Source organism: Salmo salar, chromosome 07 (genome assembly GCF_965601325.2).
Source record: "Salmo salar chromosome 07, fSalSal1, whole genome shotgun sequence".
Lineage (NCBI taxonomy): Eukaryota > Metazoa > Chordata > Actinopteri > Salmoniformes > Salmonidae > Salmo > Salmo salar.
In genome coordinates this window covers 1463181-1488155 of record NC_138297.1, presented here as the reverse complement: position 1 = coordinate 1488155, position 24975 = coordinate 1463181, and the positions used below count along the sequence as shown (strand labels likewise).

The 24975-nt window shown below is 47.4% G+C and overlaps 1 protein-coding gene across 2 annotated transcripts; it reads right to left on the bottom strand.

The window, feature by feature from the left end:
* Positions 1–3317: 3317 nt before the first annotated feature.
* eif4e2rs1 (eukaryotic translation initiation factor 4E family member 2 related sequence 1) lies at positions 3318–24975 on the bottom strand. Of its 2 annotated transcripts, XR_014392849.1 has the most exons (9): positions 24591–24975; positions 22315–22399; positions 18023–18157; positions 16859–16963; positions 10865–10913; positions 7841–7944; positions 6046–6182; positions 5786–5941; positions 3318–5719 (listed from the first exon to the last, which is right to left on the bottom strand). XR_014392849.1 is itself a non-coding variant. In XM_082977288.1 (8 exons), exons 1-8 carry the CDS (start codon positions 24605–24607, stop codon positions 5902–5904), a joined length of 672 nt encoding a protein of 223 aa, XP_082833414.1. In that variant the 5' UTR covers positions 24608–24975; the 3' UTR covers positions 3318–5901. The 2 variants fall into 2 exon arrangements, 1 of the variants encoding a protein (XP_082833414.1); XM_082977288.1 differs by having other exon boundaries at positions 3318–5941.

Here is a 24975-nt window from a genome sequence, read left to right as displayed (position 1 = left end):
TCCGCTCTCCTGACTGGTCGATGAGTGGAGGGACGGTCCACTCTCCAGGTGCAGTGTGTTGACGTTGAGTCTAGTAGGTCCTCTCTCCTGACTGGTCGATGAGTGGAGGGACGGTCCACTCTCCAGGTGCAGTGTGTTGACGTTGAGTCTAGTAGGTCCGCTCTCCTGACTGGTCGATGAGTGGAGGGACGGTCCACTCTCCAGGTGCAGTGTGTTGACGTTGAGTCTAGTAGGTCCGCTCTCCTGACTGGTCGATGAGTGGAGGGACGGTCCATTCTCCAGGTGCAGTGTGTTGACGTTGAGTCTAGTAGGTCCGCTCTCCTGACTGGTCGATGAGTGGAGGGACGGTCCACTCTCCAGGTGCAGTGTGTTGACGTTGAGTCTAGTAGGTCCGCTCTCCTGACTGGTCGATGAGTGGAGGGACGGTCCACTCTCCAGGTGCAGTGTGTTGACGTTGAGTCTAGTAGGTCCTCTCTCCTGACTGGTCGATGAGTGGAGGGACGGTCCACTCTCCAGGTGCAGTGTGTTGACGTTGAGTCTAGTAGGTCCTCTCTCCTGACTGGTCGATGAGTGGAGGGACGGTCCACTCTCCAGGTGGTGTCGACTTCCCATTGGCCCTTGGCAGTGTCCTTTGTCCTCGGAGTCCAACACACCTAAGTGTGTGTGTGTGTGTGTGTGTGTGTATTTCTGGTAATTCGTGTCTGGGTGCTTTGCGATATTCATGGAATGTTGTTCTTTACACCAGTGGTCAGTTCGTGTGGCTAGGGCTTAAGTCCGCCATCTGTCCTCTGGGTGTGGTCGTGATTGGTATCAGTTGGTCGCTCAATATGTCTCTGGAATTTTGTTGTGTGCTGTTGTGAAACATGTTGTGCAAATGCCCTCCTTATATATCATTAGGTAAAACGTTAGATTATCTTTAAATTGGATGATTTGTTTGACCCTTTACACAGACTGAAAGTTAGCGAAGTTGGATGAGTCGCTACATGGGAGTTGCTTCCTTCCCCCAAAAAGGGGGTACAGCCTTTACAACATAATTTTTAACAAAGCCAGTCTGGTGTATAACCTCTTTTCCCTGTTTGCTCTTGATTGGCAAACCCAGGCATAGTAATTCATACAGTGAGCAAAAAACGTATTTGATCCCCTGCTGATTTTGTACGTTTGCCCACTGACAAAGAAATGATCAGTCTATAATTTTAATGGTAGGTTTATTTAAACAGTGAGAGACAGAATAACAACAAAAAAATCCAGAAAAACGCATGTCAAAAATGTTATAAATTGATTAGCATTTAATACTTGGTGACTTAATACTTGGTGGCAAAACCCTTGTTGGCAATCACAGAGGTCAGACGTTTCTTGTAGTTGGCCACCAGGTTTGCACACATCTCAGGAGGGATTTTGTCCCACTCCTCTTTGCAGATCTTCTCCAAGTCATTAAGGTTTCGAGGCTGACGTTTGGCAACTCGAACCTTCAGCTCCCTCCACAGATTTTCTATGGGATTAAGGTCTGGAGACTGGCTAGGCCACTCCAGGACCTTAATGTGCTTCTTCTTGAGCCACTCCTTTGTTGCCTTGGCCGTGTGTTTTGGGTCATTGTCATGCTGGAATACCCATCCACGACCCATTTTCAATGCCCTGGCTGAGGGAAGGAGGTTCTCACCCAAGATTTGACGGTACATGGCCCCGTCCATCGTCCCTTTGATGCGGTGAAGTTGTCCTGTCCCCTTAGCAGAAAAACACCCCCAAAGCATAATGTTTTCCACCTCCATGTTTGACGGTGGGGATGGTGTTCTTGGGGTCATAGGCATCATTCCTCCTCCTCCAAAAACGGCGAGTTGAGTTGATGCCAAAGAGCTCCATTTTTGTCTCATCTCACCACAACACTTTCACCCAGTTGTCCTCTGAATCATTCAATGTTCATTGGCAAACTTCAGACGGGAATGTATATGTGCTTTTTGAGCAGGGGGACCTTGCGGGCACTGCAGGATTTCAGTCCTTCACGGCGTAGTCTGTTACCAATTGTTTTCTTGGTGACTATGGTCCCAGCTGCCTTGAGATCATTGACAAGATCCTCCCGTGTAGTTCTGGGCTGAATCCTCACCGTTCTCATGATCATTGCATCTCCACGAGGTGAGATCTTGCATGGAGTCCCAGGCCGAGGGATATTGACAGTTATTTTGTGTTTCTTCCATTTGCGAATAATCACACCAACTGTTGTCACCTTCTCACCAAGCTGCTTGGCGATGGTCTTGTAGCCCATTCCAGCCTTGTGTAGGTCTACAATCTTGTCCTTGACATCCTTGGAGAGCTCTTTGGTCTTGGCCATGGTGGAGAGTTTGGAATCTGATTGATTGATTGCTTCTGTGAACAGGTGTCTTTTATACAGGTAACAAGCTGAGATTAGGAGCACTCCCTTTAAGAGTGTGCTCCTAATCTCAGTTTGTTACCTGTATAAAAGACACCTGGGAGCCAGAAATCTTTCTGATTGAGAGGGGGTCAAATACTTATTTACCTGATTAAAATGCAAATCAATTTATAAGATTTTTGACATGCGTTTTTCTGGATTTTTTTGTTATTCTGTCACACACTCTTCAAATAAACCTACCATTAAAATTATAGACTGATCATTTCTTTGTCAGTGGGCAAACGTACAAAATCAGCTTTTTTCCCCTCACTGTATACCATTTGTTATGTTCATGAGGAAACAAAACTGAAGGAGCAAAAATTCTGAGGTCCACGCCCTGCTGCCCGAGGTCCACGCCCTGCTGGCCCGAGGTCCACGCCCTGCTGGCCCGAGGTCCACGCCCTGCTGGCCGAGGTCCACGCCCTGCTGGCCGAGGTCCACGCCCTGCTGGCCGAGGTCCACGCCCTGCTGGCCGAGGTCCACGCCCTGCTGGCCGAGGTCCACGCCCTGTTGGCCGAGGTCCACGCCCTGTTGGCCGAGGTCCACGCCCTGTTGGCCGAGGTCCACGCCCTGTTGGCCGAGGTCCACGCCCTGTTGGCCGAGGTCCACGCCCTGCTGGCTGAGGTCCATGCCCTGCTGGCTGAGGTCCACGCCCTGCTGGCCCGAGGTCCACGCCCTGCTGGCTGATGGTTCTCACAGGCGAGGGGATTCTAATAATACTGCCAGCATTAAGAGGAGTTCAATTTCCAGAAAGTCAAGGGCTGTATGTCGTCACTTTGTCCCGGGTCTTGTAAAGAACCAAAACAACTGCTCAGAGTTTAGCACGTTAATATCAACATTCAATAAGCATTCCCATAGGTCACAGGTCTCCAACATGTTTTATCAAGATTAGGGTTAATGGAGTAGTCAGACAGGATACCAAAAAAAACATTTATTTCTGTATAGTCATGGGAACATTAACACCATCACACACACAGAGAGTTGGTCCGACTGGCCTGTTGTGGCAACTCAGGGACAAGTTGCAAAAACAGGAAGTTCACGTCTCCATAGTATCACACTAGTTTCCATAGCAATGCACTTCTCCATCTCCACAGTGAAACACTCAGAAATGCAAGAGAGAACAAGAGAGACAGGCAGCGAGAGAGAGACAGGCAGCAAGAGAGAGAGACAGGCAGCAAGAGAGAGAGACAGGCAGCAAGAGAGAGAGACAGCGAGAGAGAGAGACAGGCAGCGAGAGAGAGAGACAGGCAGCGAGAGAGAGAGACAGCGAGAGAGACAGGCAGCGAGAGAGAGAGACAGGCAGCGAGAGAGACAGGCAGCGAGAGAGAGAGACAGGCAGCGAGAGAGAGAGACAGGCAGCGAGAGAGACAGACAGCGAGAGAGACAGGCAGCGAGAGAGAACAAGAGAGACAGGCAGCGAGAGAGACAGGCAGCGAGAGAGACAGGCAGCGAGAGAGACAGACAGCAAGAGAGACAGGCAGCGAGAGAGAGAGACAGGCAGCAAGAGAGAGAGACAGCAAGAGACAGGCAGCGAGAGAGAACAAGAGAGACAGGCAGCGAGAGAGACAGGCAGCGAGAGAGACAGACAGCAAGAGAGACAGACAGCGAGAGAGACAGGCAGCGAGAGAGAGAGACAGGCAGCGAGAGAGAGAGACAGGCAGCAAGAGAGAGAGACAGGCAGCGAGAGAGAGAGACAGGCAGCGAGAGAGAGAGACAGGCAGCGAAAGAGAGAGACAGGCAGCGAGAGAGAGAGACAGGCAGCGAGAGAGACAGACAGCAAGAGAGACAGGCAGCGAGAGAGAGACAGGCAGCAAGAGAGAGAGACAGCAAGAGAGACAGGCAGCGAGAGAGAGAGACAGGCAGCAAGAGAGAGAGACAGGCAGCGAGAGAGAGAGACAGGCAGCGAGAGAGAGAGACAGGCAGCGAGAGAGAGAGACAGGCAGCGAGAGAGAGAGACAGGCAGCGAGAGAGAGAGACAGGCAGCGAGAGAGAGAGACAGGCAGCGAGAGAGACAGACAAGCAGCGAGAGAGACAGACAGGCAGCGAGAGAGAGAGACAGGCAGCAAGAGAGAGAGACAGGCAGCAAGAGATAGAGACAGGCAGCAAGAGAGAGAGACAGGCAGCAAGAGAGACAGGCAGCAAGAGAGAGAGAGACAGGCAGCAAGAGAGAGAGACAGGCAGCAAGAGAGAGAGACAGGCAGCAAGAGAGAGAGACAGGCAGCAAGAGAGAGAGACAGGGTTCGTACAGACAGTGGCAAGTCAAATTCAAGGACTTAAGTACTTTTTCAAGCACTAATATTTATTGTCAAGGACCATGTGACCAATAAAATGTGATTATGCAATTGTTTCTAGTTGCCACCAGATGACAGTATATCGCCACAACCTTAATGGGAAAAAATGACTGTATATTATTCATCACTACCTTATAACTTATACTGAATACATTGCTTTATTATATACATGAATCATAAGTCAGTACTGATGATGTCATTTCAGTATTAATGACTATTGTATTTTTATCGCACATCTACGAAAAAGCATCTCTCTTCCGACTGGCAGGTTTCGTGTCGCTGCTCGGGTTGTCTGAACGCCAGGAGCCTGTCTGAACGCCAGGAGCCTGTCTGAACGCCAGGAGCCTGTCTGAACGCCAGGAGCCTGTCTGAACGCCAGGAGCCTGTCTGAACGCCAGGAGCCTGTCTGAACGCCAGGAGCCTGTCTGCCGCTTGATACAATCGAACATCGCGATTGGTAGAAAAGCTCCGGAGGTCATTGCAGAGGAAAAAGTCAACAATATAAAACTGTCGCAGGATGCAGAGTTGTCTTTCCCACTTCACGTGGCTCCTTCAGGGTCAATTCACCCATGGGAATGTTTCATGAGCTGAAATAAAAGATCAGGATTAAGGCAGGATCAAATCTACATGCCCGGTCTTTCAGCTATCCATGGGGCGTTTGGCTGCACCTAATCAGTCAGTTTTGGACCTGCCTGGCTGAGTGGGTGGAATGAACGATCTTGCCCGGACAACCAGAGCGTGAGGAAATAAAACCGGGTAGAACGCAGGACCAATACATTTTTCATAAACATATTTCATCATTTTCTGTTCTCCTTTAATTTTAATTCAAGTACCAACTTGAGAAAATGTCAGATTTTTAAGGTGTTCCATTTCAGAGTGTCAACTCAAGTATTTTAAGCACCTTGTGAACCCTGGAGAGAGAAAGAGCCCAGGGGGGAAAGAGAGAGAGAGAAATGCCGAGAGAGATGCCGAGAGAGAGGAGGCAGAAAGAGTGTGACAGAAAGAGAGAGAGACAAAAAGAGAGAGAGAGAGAGATGCCGAGAGAGAGAGAGACAAAAAGAGAGAGAGAGAGAGAGAGAGATGCCGAGAGAGATGCCGAGAGAGAGGAGGCAGAAAGAGTGTGACAGAGAGAGTCATGTTATCGTCCATGAGGAAACAGTATAACTCCAGGAGAAACGGTCAGGTGGTTTGCCTCTCTTCCGTCTCTCTTCACAGGGTGATCTTTGTGTTGCGGAAGCTGGAATTATCCCTGAAAAGAAAACGCACAGATCAATATAAAAAAAGGTTTCATTGTCTATAGAGATAACACAGTGAGTGGTCGTGTGTACACGATGGTGGGAGTGTGAATCGTACTTGAGGCTGTCGTTGTGTGTCTTGTACTCCATGATGGTGTTGGGAGGAAGGTTCAGGACGCGGCGAAGAGTGTCTCGGATTCTAGATGTCGTCACCTGATCGCTGGCCGTCTTATTCCATATAGACAGGATGTCTTCCTACACACACACACACACACACACACACACACACACACACACACACACACACACACACGAGTGAGTGGGGCTGAATCTCTAACCGAACACTCGATATGCGCGTTCAGTCAATCTGAAATGCTAGTCGTCGACTCATCGAGGGCTCCACTGTAACCTTTGGAAGCCTCTTCATCGACTGGGAATCCTTTGGAAGCCTCTTCATCGACTGGGAATCCTTTGGAAGCCTCTTCATCGACTGGGAATCCTTTGGAAGCCTCTTCATCGACTGGGAATCCTTTGGAAGCCTCTTCATCGACTGGGAATCCTTTGGAAGCCTCTTCATCGACTGGGAATCCTTTGGAAGCCTCTTCATCGACTGGGAATCCTTTGGAAGCCGCTTCATCGACTGGGAATCCTTTGGAAGCCTCTTCATCGACTGGGAATCCTTTGGAAGCCTCTTCATCGACTGGGAATCCTTTGGAAGCCTCTTCATCGACTGGGAATCCTTTGCCAACATCGTACCCTTGGCAGCAAGTTCATCCCAACAATTTCAGCACCTCATTTAGTCACAACTACTTTACCCTCAAAAATAGTAAAATAAGTCAACAGATTTAGCAGTGGTTTCTTTGCAGCAATTCGACCATGAAGGCCTGATTCACGCAGTCTCCTCTGAACAGTTGATGTTGAGATGTGTCTGTTACTTGAACTCTGAGAAGCATTTATTTGGGCTGCAATTTCTGAGGCTGGTAACTCTAATGAACTTATCCTCTGCAGCAGAGGTAACTCTGGGTCTTCCTTTCCTGTGGCGGTCCTCATGAGAGCCAGTTTCATCATAGCGCTTGATGGTTTTTGCGACTGCACTTGAAGAAACTTTCAAAGTTCTTGAAATTTTCCGTATTGACTGACCTTCATGTCTTAAGGTAATGATAGACTGTCATTTCTCTTTGCTTATTTGAGCTGTTCTTGCCATAATATGGACTTGGTCTTTTACCAAATAAGGCAATGTTCTGTCACAACACAACTGATTGGCTCAAACACATTAAGGAAAGAAATTCAACAAAGTAACAAGGCACACCTGTTAATTGAAATGCATTCCAGGTGACTACCTCATGAAGCTGGTTGAGAGAATGCCAAGAGTGTGCAAAGCTGTCATCAAGGCAAAGGGTGTCTACTTTGAAGAATCTCAAATATATTTTGATTTGTTTAACACTTCTTTGGTTACTACATGATTCCATATGTGTTATTTCATAGTGTTGATGTCTTCGCTATTATAATGTAGAAAATAGTAAAAAATTAAGAATAACCCTGGAATGAGAAGGTGTGTCCAAACTTTTGACTGGTACTGTAGTTGCACATATTTTGTACAACTTGCTCACTGTCTATCGGAGGAGCCTATGCCTCCGTCTTTGCCCCAGGTCCCAAGTGTCCGTGTTTCATAACGAGTCACAGGAGATAATGCTCGCAAATTAATTTAGAATTTTTTTACAATGACAAGTGGGACGTCAAGTGGTCATCGTCTCAATGCTCATTTTGGTCCCAAAAAAACTTAGTGATCACTATCAGCAAGTGGCCAATCGATAAAGGACTTAGGGCCCAAGAGATTCAGCCTGTGTGTGTGTGTGTGTGTGTGTGTGTGTGCGAGTGTGTGTGTGTGTGTGTGTGTGTGTGTGTGTGTGTACCTGGAAGCGTATAGAGACTACCACCCCACAGATCTCCTCTCCCACCATGAACTGTTCTCCCAACATGGCCAGAATAATGTTCTCCCAGAACCTGCTGGCCAGACCTGTCAACAACAACAATATTAACAACATGGCCAGACCTGTCAACAACAACAATATTAACAACATGGCCAGACCTGTCAACAACAACAATATTAACAACATGGCCAGACCTGTCAACAACAACAATATTAACAACATGGCCAGAATAATATTCTTAGACCGCTGCGTCACTCAGGAGCCCAAACATCCTTTTAACATTCTAAACCTCCTATTAGCGTTCTGAGCTCTAATTTAAACCTGCCTGTTAACCTCTATGGGCTAGGTGGGACGCTAGCGTGCCACCCGTGGTGCACTCCATCAACAGCAGGTGCATTTCAAGAGCGGCAAATTTGAATCCAAATAAATGTCAAAATTCAAATTTTTCAAACATACAACTATTTTACACCATTTGAAAGATAAACATCTCCTTAATCTAACCACGTTTTACGATTTCAAAAAGGTTTTACGGCGAAAGCATACATTTAGAGTATGTTAGGACAGTACATTTACAAGAGTTGTGTGTAATGTTTTGTCAATTCAAAGACAGGGTCACCAAAACCATAAAACCAGCTAAAATGATGCACTAACCTTTTACAATCTCCATCAGATGACACTCCTAGGACATTATGTTAGACAATGCATGCATTTTTAGTTCTATCAAGTTCATATTTATATCCAAAAACAGCGTTTTACTATGGCATTGATGTTGAGGAAATCGTTTCCCTCCAATAACCGGCAGTCAAGTCAGCGTCAGAAATTAAATAATTAAAATTAGAAAACATTGGTAAAATATTATATTGTCATTTAAAGAATTATAGATTTACATCTCTTGAACGCAATCAACTTGCCAGATTTAAAAATAACCTTACTGGGAAAATCACACTTTGCAATAATCTGAGCACTGCGCCCAGAAAAATACGCGTTGCGATACAGACTAGACGTCATGTTGGGGAGATCTAAAATCGAAAATACTATGTAAATAATCCATTACCTTTGATTCTCTTCATCAGATGTCACTTCCAGGTATCACAGGTCCATAACGAATGTAGTTTTGTTCAAAAAAGCTCATCATTTATGTCCAAAAATCTCCGTCTTGTTAGCACATGATCTAAGCCCGCCGGACTTCACTTCATGAACGAGGGGAAAAAATATATTTACGTTCGTTCAAACATGTCAAAACGTTGTATAGCATAAATCATTAGGGCCTTTTTTAACCAGAACATGAATAATATTCAAGGTGGACGAATGCATACTCTTTTATAACGTATTGGAACGAGGGTACCCAACATGAACTAGCGCGCCAGGTGTCTAATGGGACATCATCGTTCCATGGCTCTTGTTCGGTCAGATCTCCCTCCAGAAGACTCAAAACACTTTGTAAAGGCTGGTGACATCTAGTGGAAGCAATAGGAAGTGCCAAAATATTCCTCAGCCCCTGTGTTTTTCAATGGCATAGGTTTAAAGGTAATACAACACATCAGGTATCCACTTCCTGTCAGAAAATGTCTCAGGGTTTTGCCTGCCAAATGAGTTCTGTTATACTCACAGACACCATTCAAACAGTTTTAGAAACTTTAGAGTGTTTTCTATCCATATATAATAAGTATATGCATATTCTAGTTACTGGGTAGGATTAGTAACCAGATTAAATCGGGTACATTTTTTTTTATCCAGCCGTGCAAATACTGCCCCCTAGCCCTAACAGGTTAATATTGTTCTGACTGTATTGATGACCGATAGGGATTCAAAAGAATTGTAGTTCTTCTTTTGAATCCTTATCGAAACTACAGTGTCTGTGGGGTCACGTTGCACTTCCTAAGGCTTCCATTGGCTGTCAACAGCCTTCAGAAAGTTTTTCCATCCTTCTCCTGTTACTGGGCAGAAAATAGGAGCTCAGTCAATGAGTGGACTGCCTGGGACCAGTGAGTTGTTCACTGCGCAGGCACGTTTGGCGCGCCGTTCCTTCTTTTTCCTCTGTAATGAATACGCTATTGTCCAGTTGGAATATTATCAACGTTTTATGCTAAAAAGACCCTAAGGATTGATTGTAAACAACGTTTGACATGTTTCTACGAACGGTAATGGAACTATGACTTTTCGTGTCTGGATTTTCGGTAATGGAACTAGTCGACTCCAGAACTTGGCGGGTATCTGTATAGCTCGCTGTGATGGCTGAGCTATGTACTCAGAATATTGAACAATGTGCTTTCTCCATAAAGCTATTTTAAAATCTGACACAGCGGTTGCATTAAGAAGTATATCTATAATTCTTTCAATAACTGTTCTAAATTTTATCAACGTTTATGATGAGTATTTTTGTAAATTGATGTGCTCATTCACCGGGAGTTTTGGTGGGAATACATTTTCTGAACATCACGCGCCAATGTAAAATGGGGTTTTTGGATATAAATATGAACTTTATCGAGCAAAACATACATGTATTGTGTAACATTGAGTCCTATGAATGTCATCTGATGAAGATCATCAAAGGTTAGTGAATATTTTAGCTCTATTTTTGGTTGTTGTGATGCATGTCCTTGCTTGGAAAATGGCTGTGTGGTTTTTCTTGTGAAGTTTATGTCCTAACATAATCTAATTTTATGCTTTCGCCGTAAAGCCTTTCTGAAATCGGACAATGTGGTTAGATTAACGAGAAGTTTATCTTTAAAATGTTGTAAAATAGTTGATTGTTTGAGAAAATGAAATTATGAGATTTTTGCTGTTTTGTATTTGCCGCCCTGCTGTTTCACTGGCTGTTGAATAGTGTGTCCCGCAGGTGGGACGGTAGCGTCCCACATAGCCCATAGAAGTTGTTATTTTGGCATTTTTGCCCAAAGTCTACATTTAAAAAGGGAGGTTTAGAGGGAAAAAAAACAAACAGGTTGCGCAGCCTCAGCCTAATAATAATAAATAATAATAATAATAATAATAAAAACTACAGACCTTTTCGCAGTCTGATGATCCACTTCCCCCCGTTCTTGTTAGCTTCATCCTGGAGGGTTACACACAAAGATACAGTTGAAGTCGGAAGTTTACATACACCTTAGCCAATACATTTAAACTCACTTTTCACAATTCCTGACATTTAATCCTAGTAAAAATTCTCTGTCTTAGGTCAGTTAGGATCACCACTTTATTTTAAGAATGTGAAATGTCAGAATAATAGTAGAGAATTATTTCTTTCAGCTTTTATTTCTTTCATCACATTCCCAGTGGGTCAGAAGTTTAGATATACTAAATACTAATTGAGTGTCATTGCCTTTAAATTGTTTAACTTGGGTCAAACGTTTCTGGTAGCCTTCCACAAGCTTTTCACAATAAGTTGGGTGAATTTTGGCCCATTCCTCCTGACAGAGCTGGTGTAACTGAGTCAGGTTTGTAGGCCTCCTTGCTCGCACACACTTTTTCAGTTCTGCCCACTAATGTTCTATGGGATTGAGGTCAGGGCTTTGTGATGGCCACTCCAATACCTTGACTTTGTTGTCCTTAAGCCATTTTGCCACAACTTTAGAAGTATGCTTGGGGTCATTGTCCATTTGGAAGACCCATTTGCGACCAAGCTTTAACTTCCTGACTGATGTCTTGAGATGTTGCTTCAATTTATCCACATCATTTTCCTGCCTCATGATGCCATCTATTTTGTGAAGTGCACCAGTCCCTCCTGCAGCAAAGCACCCCCACAACATGATGCTGCCACCCCCGTGCTTCACGGTTGGGATGGTGTTCTTCGGCTTGAAAGCCTCCCCCTTTTTTCTCTGAAAATAACGATGGTCATTATGGCCAAACAGTTCTATTTTTGTTTCATCAGACCAGAGGACATTTCTCCAAAAAGTACATTCCTTGTCCCCATGTGCAGTTGCAAACCATAGTCTGGCTTTTTTTATGGCGGTTTTGGAGCAGTGGCTTCTTCCTTGCTGAGCGGTCTTTCAGGTTATGTCGATATAGGACTCGTTTTACTGTGGATATAGATACTTAGCCAGTTTTAATATGTTTATAAGTAGCCTAGCGGTAGTAATTATTGTGTTATGGGTTGGATGGACCCTGGTTCAGCGGTCTAAGGCCCTGATGGATTGTATTTGGGCAGAGGGGAAGGGGGGCCTGTCTCTGAGGACAAGAACGATAAAGGTTGAATAGAAGGCATTTGTCTAGAGAGAGAGTGTTGTAGAACAGTAATTACAATCCATCTTATATCTGTACTTGTTTAGTTTACATGGCGCCTTCGGAAAGTATTCAGACCCCTTCTCCACATTTTGATACGTTACAGCCTTATTCGAAAATTGATTAAATAAAGAAATCCTCAATCTACACACAATACCCCATAATGACATCACAATACCCCATAATGACACCACAATACCCCATAATGACACCACAATACCCCATAATGACACCACAATACCCCATAATGACATCACAATGCCCCATAATGACAAAGCAAAAACAGGTTGAGCCATTTTTGCTAAATAATAAAAACCTAACAGAAATACCTGATTTACATGAATTCAGACCCTTTGCTATGACACTCGAAATTGAGCTCAGGTGCATCCATGTATGGAGTAAAAAGTACATTATTTTCTTTAGGAATGTAGTGGAGTAAAAGTTTTCAAAAATATAAACAGCAAAGTAAATCTAATTTTAAATCTAATTTTATTAGTCACATAGTAGACCTTACAGTGAAATGCTGAATACAACAGGTGTAGTAGACCTCACAGTGAAATGCTGAATACAACAGGTGTAGTAGACCTCACAGTGAAATGCTGAATACAACAGGTGTAGTAGACCTCACAGGGAAATGCTGAATACAACAGGTGTAGTAGACCTCACAGTGAAATGCTGAATACAACAGGTGTAGTAGACCTCACAGTGATATGCTGAATACAACAGGTGTAGTAGACCTCACAGTGAAATGCTGAATACAACAGGTGTAGTAGACCTCACAGTGAAATGCTGAATACAACAGGTGTAGTAGACCTCACAGTGAAATGCTGAATACAACAGGTGTAGTAGACCTCACAGTGAAATGCTGAATACAACAGGTGTAGTAGACCTCACAGTGAAATGCTGAATACAACAGGTGTAGTAGACCTCACAGTGAGATGCTGAATACAACAGGTGTAGTAGACCTCACAGTGAAATGCTGAATACAACAGGTGTAGTAGACCTCACAGTGAAATGCTGAATACAACAGGTGTAGTAGACCTCACAGTGAAATGCTGAATACAACAGGTGTAGTAGACCTTACCGTGAAATGCTGAATACAACAGGTGTAGTAGACCTTACCGTGAAATGCTGAATACAACAGGTGTAGTAGACCTTACAGTGAAATGCTTACTTACACCAACCCTACGGTGAAGCAAGTCTTATGGCTTGGGGGTAGAAGCTGTTCAGAAGCCTTTTGGTCCTAGACTTGGCTCTCCAGTCCCGTGTGGTAGCAGAGAGAACAGTCTATGAATTGGCTGGGGTCTTTGACAATTTTTAGGGCCTTCCTCTGACACCGCCTGGTATAGAGGTCCTGGATGGCAGGGAGCTTGGCCCCGGTGATGTACTGGGCCGTACGCACTACCCTCTGTAGTGCCTTGCGGTCGGAGGCCGAGCAGTTGCCGTACCAGGCGGTGATGCAACCAGTCAGGATGCTCTCGATGGTGCAGCTGTAGAAACGTTTGAGGATCTGAGGACCCATGCCAAATCTTTTCAGTCTCCTGAGGGGGAATAGGCATTGTTGTGCCCTCTTCAAGACTGTCTTGGTGTGTTTGGACCATGTTAGTTTGTTGGTGATGTGGACACCAAGGAACTTGAAGCTCTCAACCTGCTCCACTACAGCCCCGTCGATTAGAACGGGGGCGTGCTCGGTCCTCCTTTTCCTGTAGTCCACAATCATCTCCTTTGTCTTGATCACGTTGAAGGATAGGTTGTTGTCCTGGCACCACACTGCCAGGTCTCTGACCTCCTCCCTATAGGCCGTCTCATCGTTGTCGGTGATCAGGCTGAACACTGTTGTGTCGTCAGCAAACTTAATGGTGTTGGAGTCGTGCCTGGCCGTGCAGTCATGGGTGAACAGGGAGTACAGGAGGGGACTGAGCACGCACCCCTGAGGGACCCCCGTGTTGAGGCTCAGCGTGGCGGATGTGTTGTTACCTAATCTTACCACCTGGGGGCGGCCCATCAGGAAGTCCAGGATCCAGTTGCAGAGGGAGGTGTTTAGTCCCAGGGTCCTTAGCTTAGTGATGAGCTTTGAGGGCACTATGGTGTTGAACGCTGAGCTGTAGTCAATGAATAGCATTCTCACGTAGGTGTTCCTTTTGTCCAGGTGGGAAAGGGCAGTGTGGAGTGCAATAGAGATTGATTCATCTGTGGATCTGTTTGGGCGGTATGCAAATTGGAGTGGGTCTAGGGTTTCTGGGATAATGGTGTTGATGTGAGCCATGACCAGCTTTCAAAGCACTTCATGGCTACGGACGTGAGTGCTACGGGTCTGTAGTCATTTAGGCAGGTTGCCTTTGTGTTCCTGGACACAGGGACTATGGTGGTCTGCTTGAAACATGTTGGTATTACAGACTCAGACAGGGAGAGGTTGAAAATGTCAGTGAAGACACTTGCCAGTAGGTCAGCGCACGCTCGGAGTACACGTCCTGGTAATCTGTCTGGCCCTGAGGCCTTGTAAATAGGTCGTCATTCACATCGGCTACGGAGAGCGTGATCACACAGTCTTCCGGTACAGCTGGTGCTCTCATGCATGTTTCAGTGTTATTTGCCTCGAAGCGAGCATAAAAGTAGTTTAGCTCGCTTGGTAGGCTCGTGTCACTGGGCGGATCTCGGCTGTGCTTCCCTTGTTGTCTGTAATGGTTTGTAGTCTGTTAAGTAGTACTTTAAAGTACTACTTAAGTAGTTTTTTGGGGTAATTTAAACCACTGATCATACCCAGGAAGACTTGAGGCTGTAATCGCTGCCAAAGGTTCTTCAACAAAGTACTGAATAACGGGTCTGAATACTAATGTAAATGTTACATTTGTTTTTTATTTTTTATTCATTACAAGAATGTCTAAAAACCTGGTTTTTGCCCCAACCCTAACCTGGTTTTTGCCCCAACCCTAACCTGGTTTTTGCCCCAACCCTAACCTGGTTTTTGCCCCAACCCTAACCTGGTTTCTGCCCCAACCCTAACCTGGTTTTTGCCCCAACCCTAACCTGGTTTTTGCCCCAACCCTAACCTGGTTTTTGCCCCAACCCTAACCTGGTTTTTGCCCCAACCCTAACCTGGTTTCTGCCCCAACCCTAACCTGGTTTTTGCCCCAACCCTAACCTGGTTTTTGCCCCAACCCTAACCTGGTTTTTGCCCCAACCCTAACCTGGTTTTTGCCCCAACCCTAACCTGGTTTTTGCCCCAACCCTAACCTGGTTTTTGCCCTAACCCTAACCTGGTTTTTGCCCTAACCCTAACCTGGTTTTTGCCCTTTGTCATTATGGGGTAGTGTGTAGGTTACAGCTGTATTCTAAAATGGATTAAATTGTTTCCCCCTCAAATCTACACAGAATATAAAACAACAACAAAGCCATTTCCCCTAATTTATTAAACTGAAATACTCCATTTACATAAATATTCAGACCCTTTACTCAGCACTTTGAAGCACCTTTGGCAGCGATTACGGCCTTGAGTCTTTGGTATAAAGCTACAAGCACACCTGTATTTGGGGAGTTTCTCCCATTCTTCTCTGCAGATCCTCTCAAGCTCTGTCAGGTTGGATGGGGAGTGTCGCTGCACAGCTATTTTCAGGTCTCTCCAGAGATGTTTGATTGGGTTCAAGTCCGGGCTCTGGCCGGGCCACTCAAGGACATTCAAAGACTTGTCCCGAAGCCACTCCTGAGTTGTCTTGGCTGTGTGCTTTGGGTCGTTGTCCTGTTGGAAGGTGAACCTTCGCCCCAGTCCGAGGTCCTGAGGGCTCTGGAGCAGGTTTTCATCAAGGATCTCTCTGTACTTTGCTCTATTCATCTTTCCCTCGATCCTGACTAGTCTTCCAGTCTCTTACGACTGAAAACCATCCCCACAGCATGATGCTGCCACCACCATGCTTCACCGTAGGGATGGTGCCAGGTTTCCTCCAGACGTGACGCTTGGCATTAAGGCCAAAGAGTTCAATCTTGGTTTCAACAGACCAGAGAATCTTGTTTCTGATGGTCAGAGTCCTCTAGATGCCTTTTGGCAAACTCCAAGAGGGCTGTCATGTACCTTTCACTGAGGAGTGGCTTCCGTCTGGCCACTCTACCATAAAGGACTGATTGGTGGAGTGATGCAGAGATGGGAGAACCTTCCAGAAGGACAACCATCTCCACAGAGAAACTCTGAAGCTCTGTCGAGTGACCATCAGGTTCTTGGTCACCTCCCTGACCAAGGCCCTTCTCCCCCGATTGCTCAGTTTGGCCGGGCGACCAGCTCTAGGAAGAGTCTTGCTGGTTCCAAACTTCTTCCATTTAAGAATGATGGAGGCCACTGTGTTCTTGGGGACCTTCAATGCTACAGAATCTTTTCGGTTCACTTCCCCAGGTCTGTGCCTCAACAAAATCCTGTTTCGGAGCTCTATGGACAATTCCTTCGACCTCATGGCTTGGTTTTTGCTCTGACATGCACTGTCAACTGTGGGACCTTATATAGACAGGTGTTTGCCTTTCCAAATCATGTCCAATCAATTGAATTTACCACAGGTGGACTCCAATCAAGTTGTAGAAACATCTCAAGGATGATCAATGGAAACAGGATGCACCTGAGCTCAATTTCGAGTCTCATAGCAAAGGGTAGGTGTTAAAAACCTGTTTTCGCTTTGTCATTATGGGGTACTGTGTGTAGATAGAAAAAAATAAATATTGAATCCATTCTAGAATAAGGCTGTAACAAAATGTGGAAAAAGTCAGGGGTCTGAATACTTTCTGAAAGCACTGAATTACCTCCCACATGGGCTTGATTCCCTCTTTAAACAGGTGGAAGTCAGAGTGTCCAGTCAGATCTCCCGGTCGAACCAGGTGACTGTAGAACTTCCAGAACTGCTCCACCTGCCAACCAATCACAGGATTACAATATCAACCAATCACAGGATTACAATATCAACCAATCACAGGATTACAATATCAACCAATCACAGGATTACAATATCAACCAATCACAGGACGAGAGGATAACATCAACTACATGATGCGTGTTAGTGGTGTGTGTGTGTGTGTGTGTGTGTGTAGTGGTGTGTGTGTGTGTGTGTAGTGTGTGTGTGTGTGTGTTAGTGGTGTGTGTGTGTGTGTTAGTGGGTGTGTGTGTGTGTGTTAGTGGTGTGTGTGTGTGTGTGTGTGTGTGTGTGTGTGTGTAGTGTGTGTGGTGTGTGTGTGTGTGTGTGTAGTGGTGTGTGTGTGTGTGTGTGTGTGTTAGTGGTGTGTGTGTGTGTGTGTGTGTGTGTGTGTGTGTGTGTGTGTGTGTGTGTGTGTGTGTGTGTGTGTGTTAGTGGTGTGTGTGTGTGTGTGTGTGTGTGTGTTAGTGGTGTGTGTGTGTGTTAGTGGTGTGTGTGTGTGTGTGTGTGTGTGTGTGTGTGTGTGTGTGTGTGTGTGTGTGTGTGTGTGTGTGTGTGTGTGTAGTGGTGTGTGTGTGTGTGTGTTAGTGGTGTGTGTGTGTGTGTGTTAGTGGTGTGTGTGTGTGTGTGTGTTAGTGGTGTGTGTGTGTGTGTGTGTAGTGGTGTGTGTGTGTGTGTGTGTAGTGGTGGTGTGTGTGTGTGTTAGTGGTGTGTGTGTGTGTGTGTCGTGGTGTGTGTGTGTGTGTGTCGTGTAGTGGTGTGTGTGTGTGTGTGTGTGTAGTGTCTGTGGTGTGTGTGTGTGTGTGTGTGTAGTGGTGTGTGTGTGTCTGTGTTAGTGGTGTGTGTGTGTGTGTGTGTGTGTGTGTGTAGTGGTGTGTGTGTGTGTGTGTGTTAGTGGTGTGTGTGTGTCTGTGTTAGTGGTGTGTGTGTGTGTGTTAGTGGTGTGTGTGTGTGTGTTAGTGGTGTGTGTGTGTGTGTTAGTGGTGTGTGTGTGTCTGTGTTAGTGGTGTGTGTGTGTGTGTGTTAGTGGTGTGTGTGTGTGTGTGTGTGTACTGACCGAGGCCACCGTGCCGATCTGTCTGATGTTCTGTTCATAACTCTGTGTGTTGGCGGGTCGGGACGGAGTCCTCCGGGAATACCACAAGGTATAGTTATACTGGAGAGGATGTTCCCCTGCTGCAGGACTCACCGTCTGATATACACACACACACACACACACACACACACACACACACACACACACACACACACACACACACACACACACACACACACACACACACACACACACAGTATATGAGGCATTAGATTCAACAGAGACATTATATGAGGAGCGGTAGAGATCCTCTGAATGATCGGCTATGAAAAGCCAACTGACATTTACTCCTGAGGTGCTGACCTGTTGCACCCTCCACAACCACTGTGATTATTATTATTTGACCCTGCTGGTCATTTATGAACATTTGAACATCTTGGCCATGTGCTGTTATAATCTCCACCCGGCACAGCCAGAAGAGGACTGGCCTCCCCTCATAGCCTGGTTCCTCTGGTCTACCCAGTACAGCCAGTAGAGGACTGGCCTCCCCTCATAGCCTGGTTCCTCTCTACCCAGTACAGCCAGAAGAGGACTGGCCACCCCTCAGAGCCTGGTTCCTCTGGTCTACCCAGTACAGCCAGAAGAGGACTGGTCACCCCTCAGAGCCTGGTTCCTCTCTACCCGTACAGCCAGTAGAGGACTGGTCACCCCTCAGAGCCTGGTTCCTCTCTCCCAGTACAGCCAGTAGAGGACTGCCACCCCTCAGAGCCTGGTTCCTCTGGTCTACCCAGTACAGCCAGTAGAGGACTGGTCACCCCTCATAGCCTGGTTCCTCTCTACCCAGTACAGCCAGTAGAGGACTGGCCACCCCTCATAGCCTGGTTCCTCTCTACCCAGTACAGCCAGTAGAGGACTGGCCACCCCTCAGAGCCTGGTTCCTCTCTACCCAGTACAGCCAGAAGAGGACTGGTCACCCCTCAGAGCCTGGTTCCTCTCTACCCAGTACAGCCAGTAGAGGACTGGTCACCCCTCATAGCCTGGTTCCTCTCTACCCAGTACAGCCAGTAGAGGACTGGCCACCCCTCATAGCCTGGATCCTCTGGTCTACCCAGTACAGCCAGTAGAGGACTGGTCACCCCTCAGAGCCTGGTTCCTCTAGTCTACCCAGTACAGCCAGTAGAGGACTGGCCACCCCTCAGAGCCTGGTTCCTCTCTACCCAGTACAGCCAGTAGAGGACTGGTCACCCCTCAGAGCCTGGTTCCTCTGGTCTACCCAGTACAGCCAGTAGAGGACTGGTCACCCCTCAGAGCCTGGTTCCTCTCTACCCAGTACAGCCAGTAGAGGACTGGTCACCCCTCAGAGCCTGGTTCCTCTGGTCTACCCAGTACAGCCAGTAGAGGACTGGTCACCCCTCAGAGCCTGGTTCCTCTCTACCCAGTACAGCCAGAAGAGGACTGGTCACCCCTCAGAGCCTGGTTCCTCTGGTCTACCCAGTACAGCCAGTAGAGGACTGGTCACCCCTCATAGCCTGGTTCCTCTGGTCTACCCAGTACAGCCAGTAGAGGACTGGTCACCCCTCAGAGCCTGGTTCCTCTCTACCCAGTACAGCCAGTAGAGGACTGGTCACCCCTCATAGCCTGGTTCCTCTCTACCCAGTACAGCCAGTAGAGGACTGGTCACCCCTCAGAGCCTGGTTCCTCTGGCTACCCAGTACAGCCAGTAGAGGACTGGTCACCCCTCAGAGTCTGGTTCCTCTGGTCTACCCAGTACAGCCAGTAGAGGACTGGTCACCCCTCATAGCCTGGTTCCTCTCTACCCAGTACAGCCAGTAGAGGACTGGTCACCCCTCAGAGCCTGGTTCCTCTGGTCTACCCAGTACAGCCAGTAGAGGACTGGTCACCCCTCAGAGCCTGGTTCCTCTGGTCTACCCAGTACAGCCAGTAGAGGACTGGTCACCCCTCAGAGCCTGGTTCCTCTCTACCCAGTACAGCCAGAAGAGGACTGGTCACCCCTCAGAGCCTGGTTCCTCTGGTCTACCCAGTACAGCCAGAAGAGGACTGGTCACCCCTCAGAGCCTGGTTCCTCTCTACCCAGTACAGCCAGTAGAGGACTGGCCACCCCTCAGAGCCTGGTTCCTCTCTACCCAGTACAGCCAGTAGAGGACTGGTCACCCCTCAGAGCCTGGTTCCTCTCTACCCAGTACAGCCAGAAGAGGACTGGTCACCCCTCAGAGCCTGGTTCCTCTGGTCTACCCAGTACAGCCAGTAGAGGACTGGTCACCCCTCAGAGCCTGGTTCCTCTGGTCTACCCAGTACAGCCAGTAGAGGACTGGCCACCCCTCAGAGCCTGGTTCCTCTCTACCCGGCACAGCCAGAAGAGGACTGGCCACCCCTCAGAGCCTGGTTCCTCTCTACCCAGTACAGCCAGTAGAGGACTGGTCACCCCTCAGAGCCTGGTTCCTCTGGTCTACCCAGTACAGCCAGAAGAGGACTGGCCACCCCTCAGAGCCTGGTTCCTCTGGTCTACCCAGTACAGCCAGTAGAGGACTGGTCACCCCTCAGAGCCTGGTTCCTCTGGTCTACCCAGTGCAGCCAGAAGAGGACTGGCCACCCCTCATAGCCTGGTTCCTCTGGTCTACCCAGTACAGCCAGTAGAGGACTGGTCACCCCTCAGAGCCTGGTTCCTCTCTACCCAGTACAGCCAGTAGAGGACTGGTCACCCCTCATAGCCTGGTTCCTCTGGTCTACCCAGTACAGCCAGTAGAGGACTGGCCACCCCTCATAGCCTGGTTCCTCTCTACCCAGTACAGCCAGTAGAGGACTGGTCACCCCTCATAGCCTGGTTCCTCTCTACCCAGTACAGCCAGAAGAGGACTGGTCACCCCTCAGAGCCTGGTTCCTCTCTACCCAGTACAGCCAGTAGAGGACTGGTCACCCCTCATAGCCTGGTTCCTCTCTACCCAGTACAGCCAGTAGAGGACTGGTCACCCCTCAGAGCCTGGTTCCTCTGGTCTACCCAGTACAGCCAGTAGAGGACTGGTCACCCCTCAGAGCCTGGTTCCTCTGGTCTACCCAGTACAGCCAGTAGAGGACTGGTCACCCCTCAGAGCCTGGTTCCTCTCTAGGTTTCTTCCTAGGTTCTGGCCTTTCTAGGGAGTTTTTCCTAGGGAGTTTTTCCTAGGGAGTTTTTCCTAGGGAGTTTTTCCTAGCCACCGTGCTTCTACACCTGCATTGCTTGCTGTTTGGGGGTTTTAGGCTGGGTTTCTGTACAGCACTTTGAGATATGAGCTGATGTAAGAAGGGCTTTATAAATACATTTGATTTGATTTGATTTGTACCCAACGTTTTGCGTCGCCGGTAGTGTGTCACTTGCGTTTTTAATCTCCTGTTCACGTGATCAACAATTCGTAAACAACAGAACAAGTCTGTCAGTGATGCCAGTCTAGTTCTGGATATGGCCGTATTTAAGGATGTGGTATATTACTGTTGGCGATGAGCATATTTTGGAAGTTGGATTAGCAAAAATACATACAATGAGTTGGAGACTAACCCTTCATTTATCCTGGAAAAATGTATTCTCTGAAAGTTTTGATTTGTAGTTTTGTAGTAAAAGTCAGTGTGAATGGTGAGACGATCCTACACACAGATGGAAGCGAGGAGACTAGTGCTATGCTGTCTGCTGAAACTCAGAATGGCTCCCAATATCCTGCAAAAACAAGCACTGCAGTAGCGTAGCCAGAGATGTGTTGGTGGACCTGCAGAATGCTGGGTAGGCCAAAATATTTAAATAACTTCCTGCAATTCTACAGAAAATATGCCATTGTACACATTTTGCAATTTTGCCATGAGGCTGAGCGAATTCAGCTGTTTTATAGCACATTTTCAGCCATTATACACATTTTGCAATAGGGCAGAGGAAAATGTGCAGTTTTAAAGCTAATTAAAAAGGTCAGGGTTTTGGGAGGTACAGAGGTCAGGGTTTTGGGAGGGTCAGAGGTCAGGGTTTTGGGAGGGGCAGAGGTCAGGGTTTTGGGAGGTACAGAGGTCAGGGTTTTGGGAGGGGCAGAGGTCAGGGTTTTGGGAGGGACAGAGGTCAGGGTTTTGGGAGGGGCAGAGGTCAGGGTTTTGGGAGGGTCAGAGGTCAGGGTTTTGGGAGGGGCAGAGGTCAGGGTTTTGGGAGGGGCAGAGGTCAGGGTTTTGGGAGGGGCAGAGGTCAGGGTTTTGGGAGGGGCAGAGGTCAGGGTTTTGGGAGGGTCAGAGGTCAGGGTTTTGGGAGGGGGTTCACTGCGTATGTGTCTGGTGGTTCTGCGTACCTTGCGTCTGTTGTTGTTGATGGAGCCGTCTTCCTCCCGATTACAGACCGTCTCATCCTGGTCCTCTGGGTCGTCATCTTTCAGACTGGGGGGAGAGAATATACACCCATTATACACCCATTATACACCCAAACACTGCTGATACCCTGGGTCGTCATCTTTCAGACTGGGGGGAGAGAATATACACCCATTATACACCCTAACACTGCTGATACCCTGGGTCGTCATCTTTCAGACTGGGGGGAGAGAATATACACCCATTATACACCCTAACACTGCTGATACCCTGGGTCGTCATCTTTCAGACTGGGGGGAGAGAATATACACCCATTATACACCCTAACACTGCTGATACCCTGGGTCGTCATCTTTCAGACTGGGGGGAGAGAATATACACCCATTATACACCCTAACACTGCTGATACCCTGGGTCGTCATCTTTCAGACTGGGGGGAGAGAATATACACCCATTATACACCCAAACACTGCTGATACCCTGGGTCGTCACCTTTCAGACTGGGGGGAGAGAATATACACCCATTATACACCCTAACACGCGACCCTGGGCGTCCCGCGGGGGAGGTCACCCTCCCCCCGCGTCCCGGGTCGTCACCTTTCAGACTGGGGGGAGAGAATATACACCCATTATACACCCTAACACTGCTGGTCCCTGGGTCGTCACCTTTCAGACTGGGGGAGAGAATATACACCCATTATACACCCTAACACTGCTGATACCCTGGGTCGTCATCTATAATGTGTGTATGTGTACACACACGGACAGCTAGTTAGCTGGATAGAGACCTGACCTCAAACCCATCGAATACTTTTGGGATTAATTGGAACGCTGATTGCGAGCTGAATGGAAGCAAGTCCCCACAGCAATGTACCAACATCTAGTGGAAAGCCTTCCCAGAAGAGAGGAGGCTGTTATAGCAGCAATGTTCCAACATCTAGTGGAAAGCCTTCCCAGAAGAGAGGAGGCTGTTATAGCAGCAATGTTCCAACATCTAGTGGAAAGCCTTCCCAGAAGAGTGGAGGCTGTTATAGCAGCAATGTTCCTACATCTAGTGGAAAGCCTTCCCAGAAGAGTGGAGGCTGTTATAGCAGCAATGTTCCAACATGGTGACTGTGGGTAGTTGCTAGCTAACGTTAGCTAAGTGGTGACTGTGGGTAGCTGCTAGCTAACGTTAGCTAAGTGGTGACTGTGGTAAGCTGCTAGCTAACGTTAGCTAAGTGGTGACTGTGGGTAGCTGCTAGCTAACGTTAGCTGGAAGCTGCGTGACTGTGGGCTGAGCTGCTAGCTAACGTTAGCTAAGTGGTGACTGTGGGTAGCTGCTAGCTAACGTTAGCTAAGTGGTGACTGTGGGTAGCTGCTAGCTAACGTTAGCTAAGTGGTGACTGTGGGTAGCTGTCTAGCTTAACGTTAGCTAAGTGGTGACTGTGGGTAGCTGCTAGTTAACGTTAGCTAAGTGGTGACTGTGGGTAGCTGCTAGCTAACGTTAGCTAAGTGGTGACTGTGGGTAGCTGCTAGCTAACGTTAGCTAAGTGGTGACTGTGGGTAGCTGCCAGTTAACGTTAGCTAAGTGGTGACTGTGGGTAGCTGCTAGCTAACGTTAGCTAAGTGGTGACTGTGGGTAGCTGCTAGCTAACGTTAGCTAAGTGGTGACTGTGGGTAGCTGCTAGCTAACGTTAGTTAAGTGGTGACTGTGGGTAGCTGCTAGCTAACGTTAGCTAAGTGGTGACTGTGGGTAGCTGCTAGCTAACGTTAGCTAAGTGGTGACTGTGGGTAGCTGCTAGTTAACGTTAGCTAAGTGGTGACTGTGGGTAGCTGCTAGCTAACGTTAGCTAAGTGGTGACTGTGGGTAGCTGCTAGTTAACGTTAGCTAAGTGGTGACTGTGGGTAGCTCCTAGCTAACGTTAGCTAAGTGGTGACTGTGGGTAGCTGCTAGCTAACGTTAGCTAAGTGGTGACTGTGGGTAGCTGCTAGCTAACGTTAGCTAAGTGGTGACTGTGGGTAGCTGCTAGTTAACGTTAGCTAAGTGGTGACTGTGGGTAGCTGCTAGCTAACGTTAGCTAAGTGGTGACTGTGGGTAGCTGCTAACTAACGTTAGCTAAGTGGTGACTGTGGGTAGCTGTTAGCTAAGTGGTGACTGTGGGTTGCTGATAACTACCCACATTCACCACTTAGCTTACTAAATCAACCATAGCATCTTAATGATAAACTACATTACAGAATGGGAACCATGGCTAGCACAGACGGGCAGACAACTTACTGTTCAAATTGGTTCATCTCAGCTTCGATCAGTCTTCTTCAGAGTAGCGAACCTCAGGACAACCTGGTTTGTTAAGTAGTTTCAAAGTTCCTAGATAATCGCTTTAATTAGCTAGCTGGGTAAACGTGTTTATTAGCTAGCTGGCTAAACGTGTTTATTAGCTAGCTGGCTAAACGTGTTTATTAGCTAGCTGGCTAAACGTGTTTATTAGCTAGCTGGGTAAACGTGTTTATTAGCTAGCTGGCTAAACGTGTTTATTAGCTAGCTGGCTAAGTTACCACGCCGGCTAAATTACCTCGCCAACTAATTTCAAAACAAGCAAGATAGCTAGCTGCGTCTCTGCACAGTTCTACATGTGAAGGCAAGCAGACGGGTCGGTGGATGG

Bases quoted from the DNA above. Each gene is read 5' to 3' on its own strand.
- eif4e2rs1 (XM_082977288.1), bottom strand. The intron at 7,945-10,864 runs GTCTGTAGTTTT...TGTTGTTGACAG, and splicing joins GATCATCAGACTGCGAAAAG to GTCTGGCCAGCAGGTTCTGG. The intron at 5,942-6,045 runs GTACGATTCACA...TTTTCTTTTCAG, and splicing joins ACACACAACGACAGCCTCAA to GGATAATTCCAGCTTCCGCA.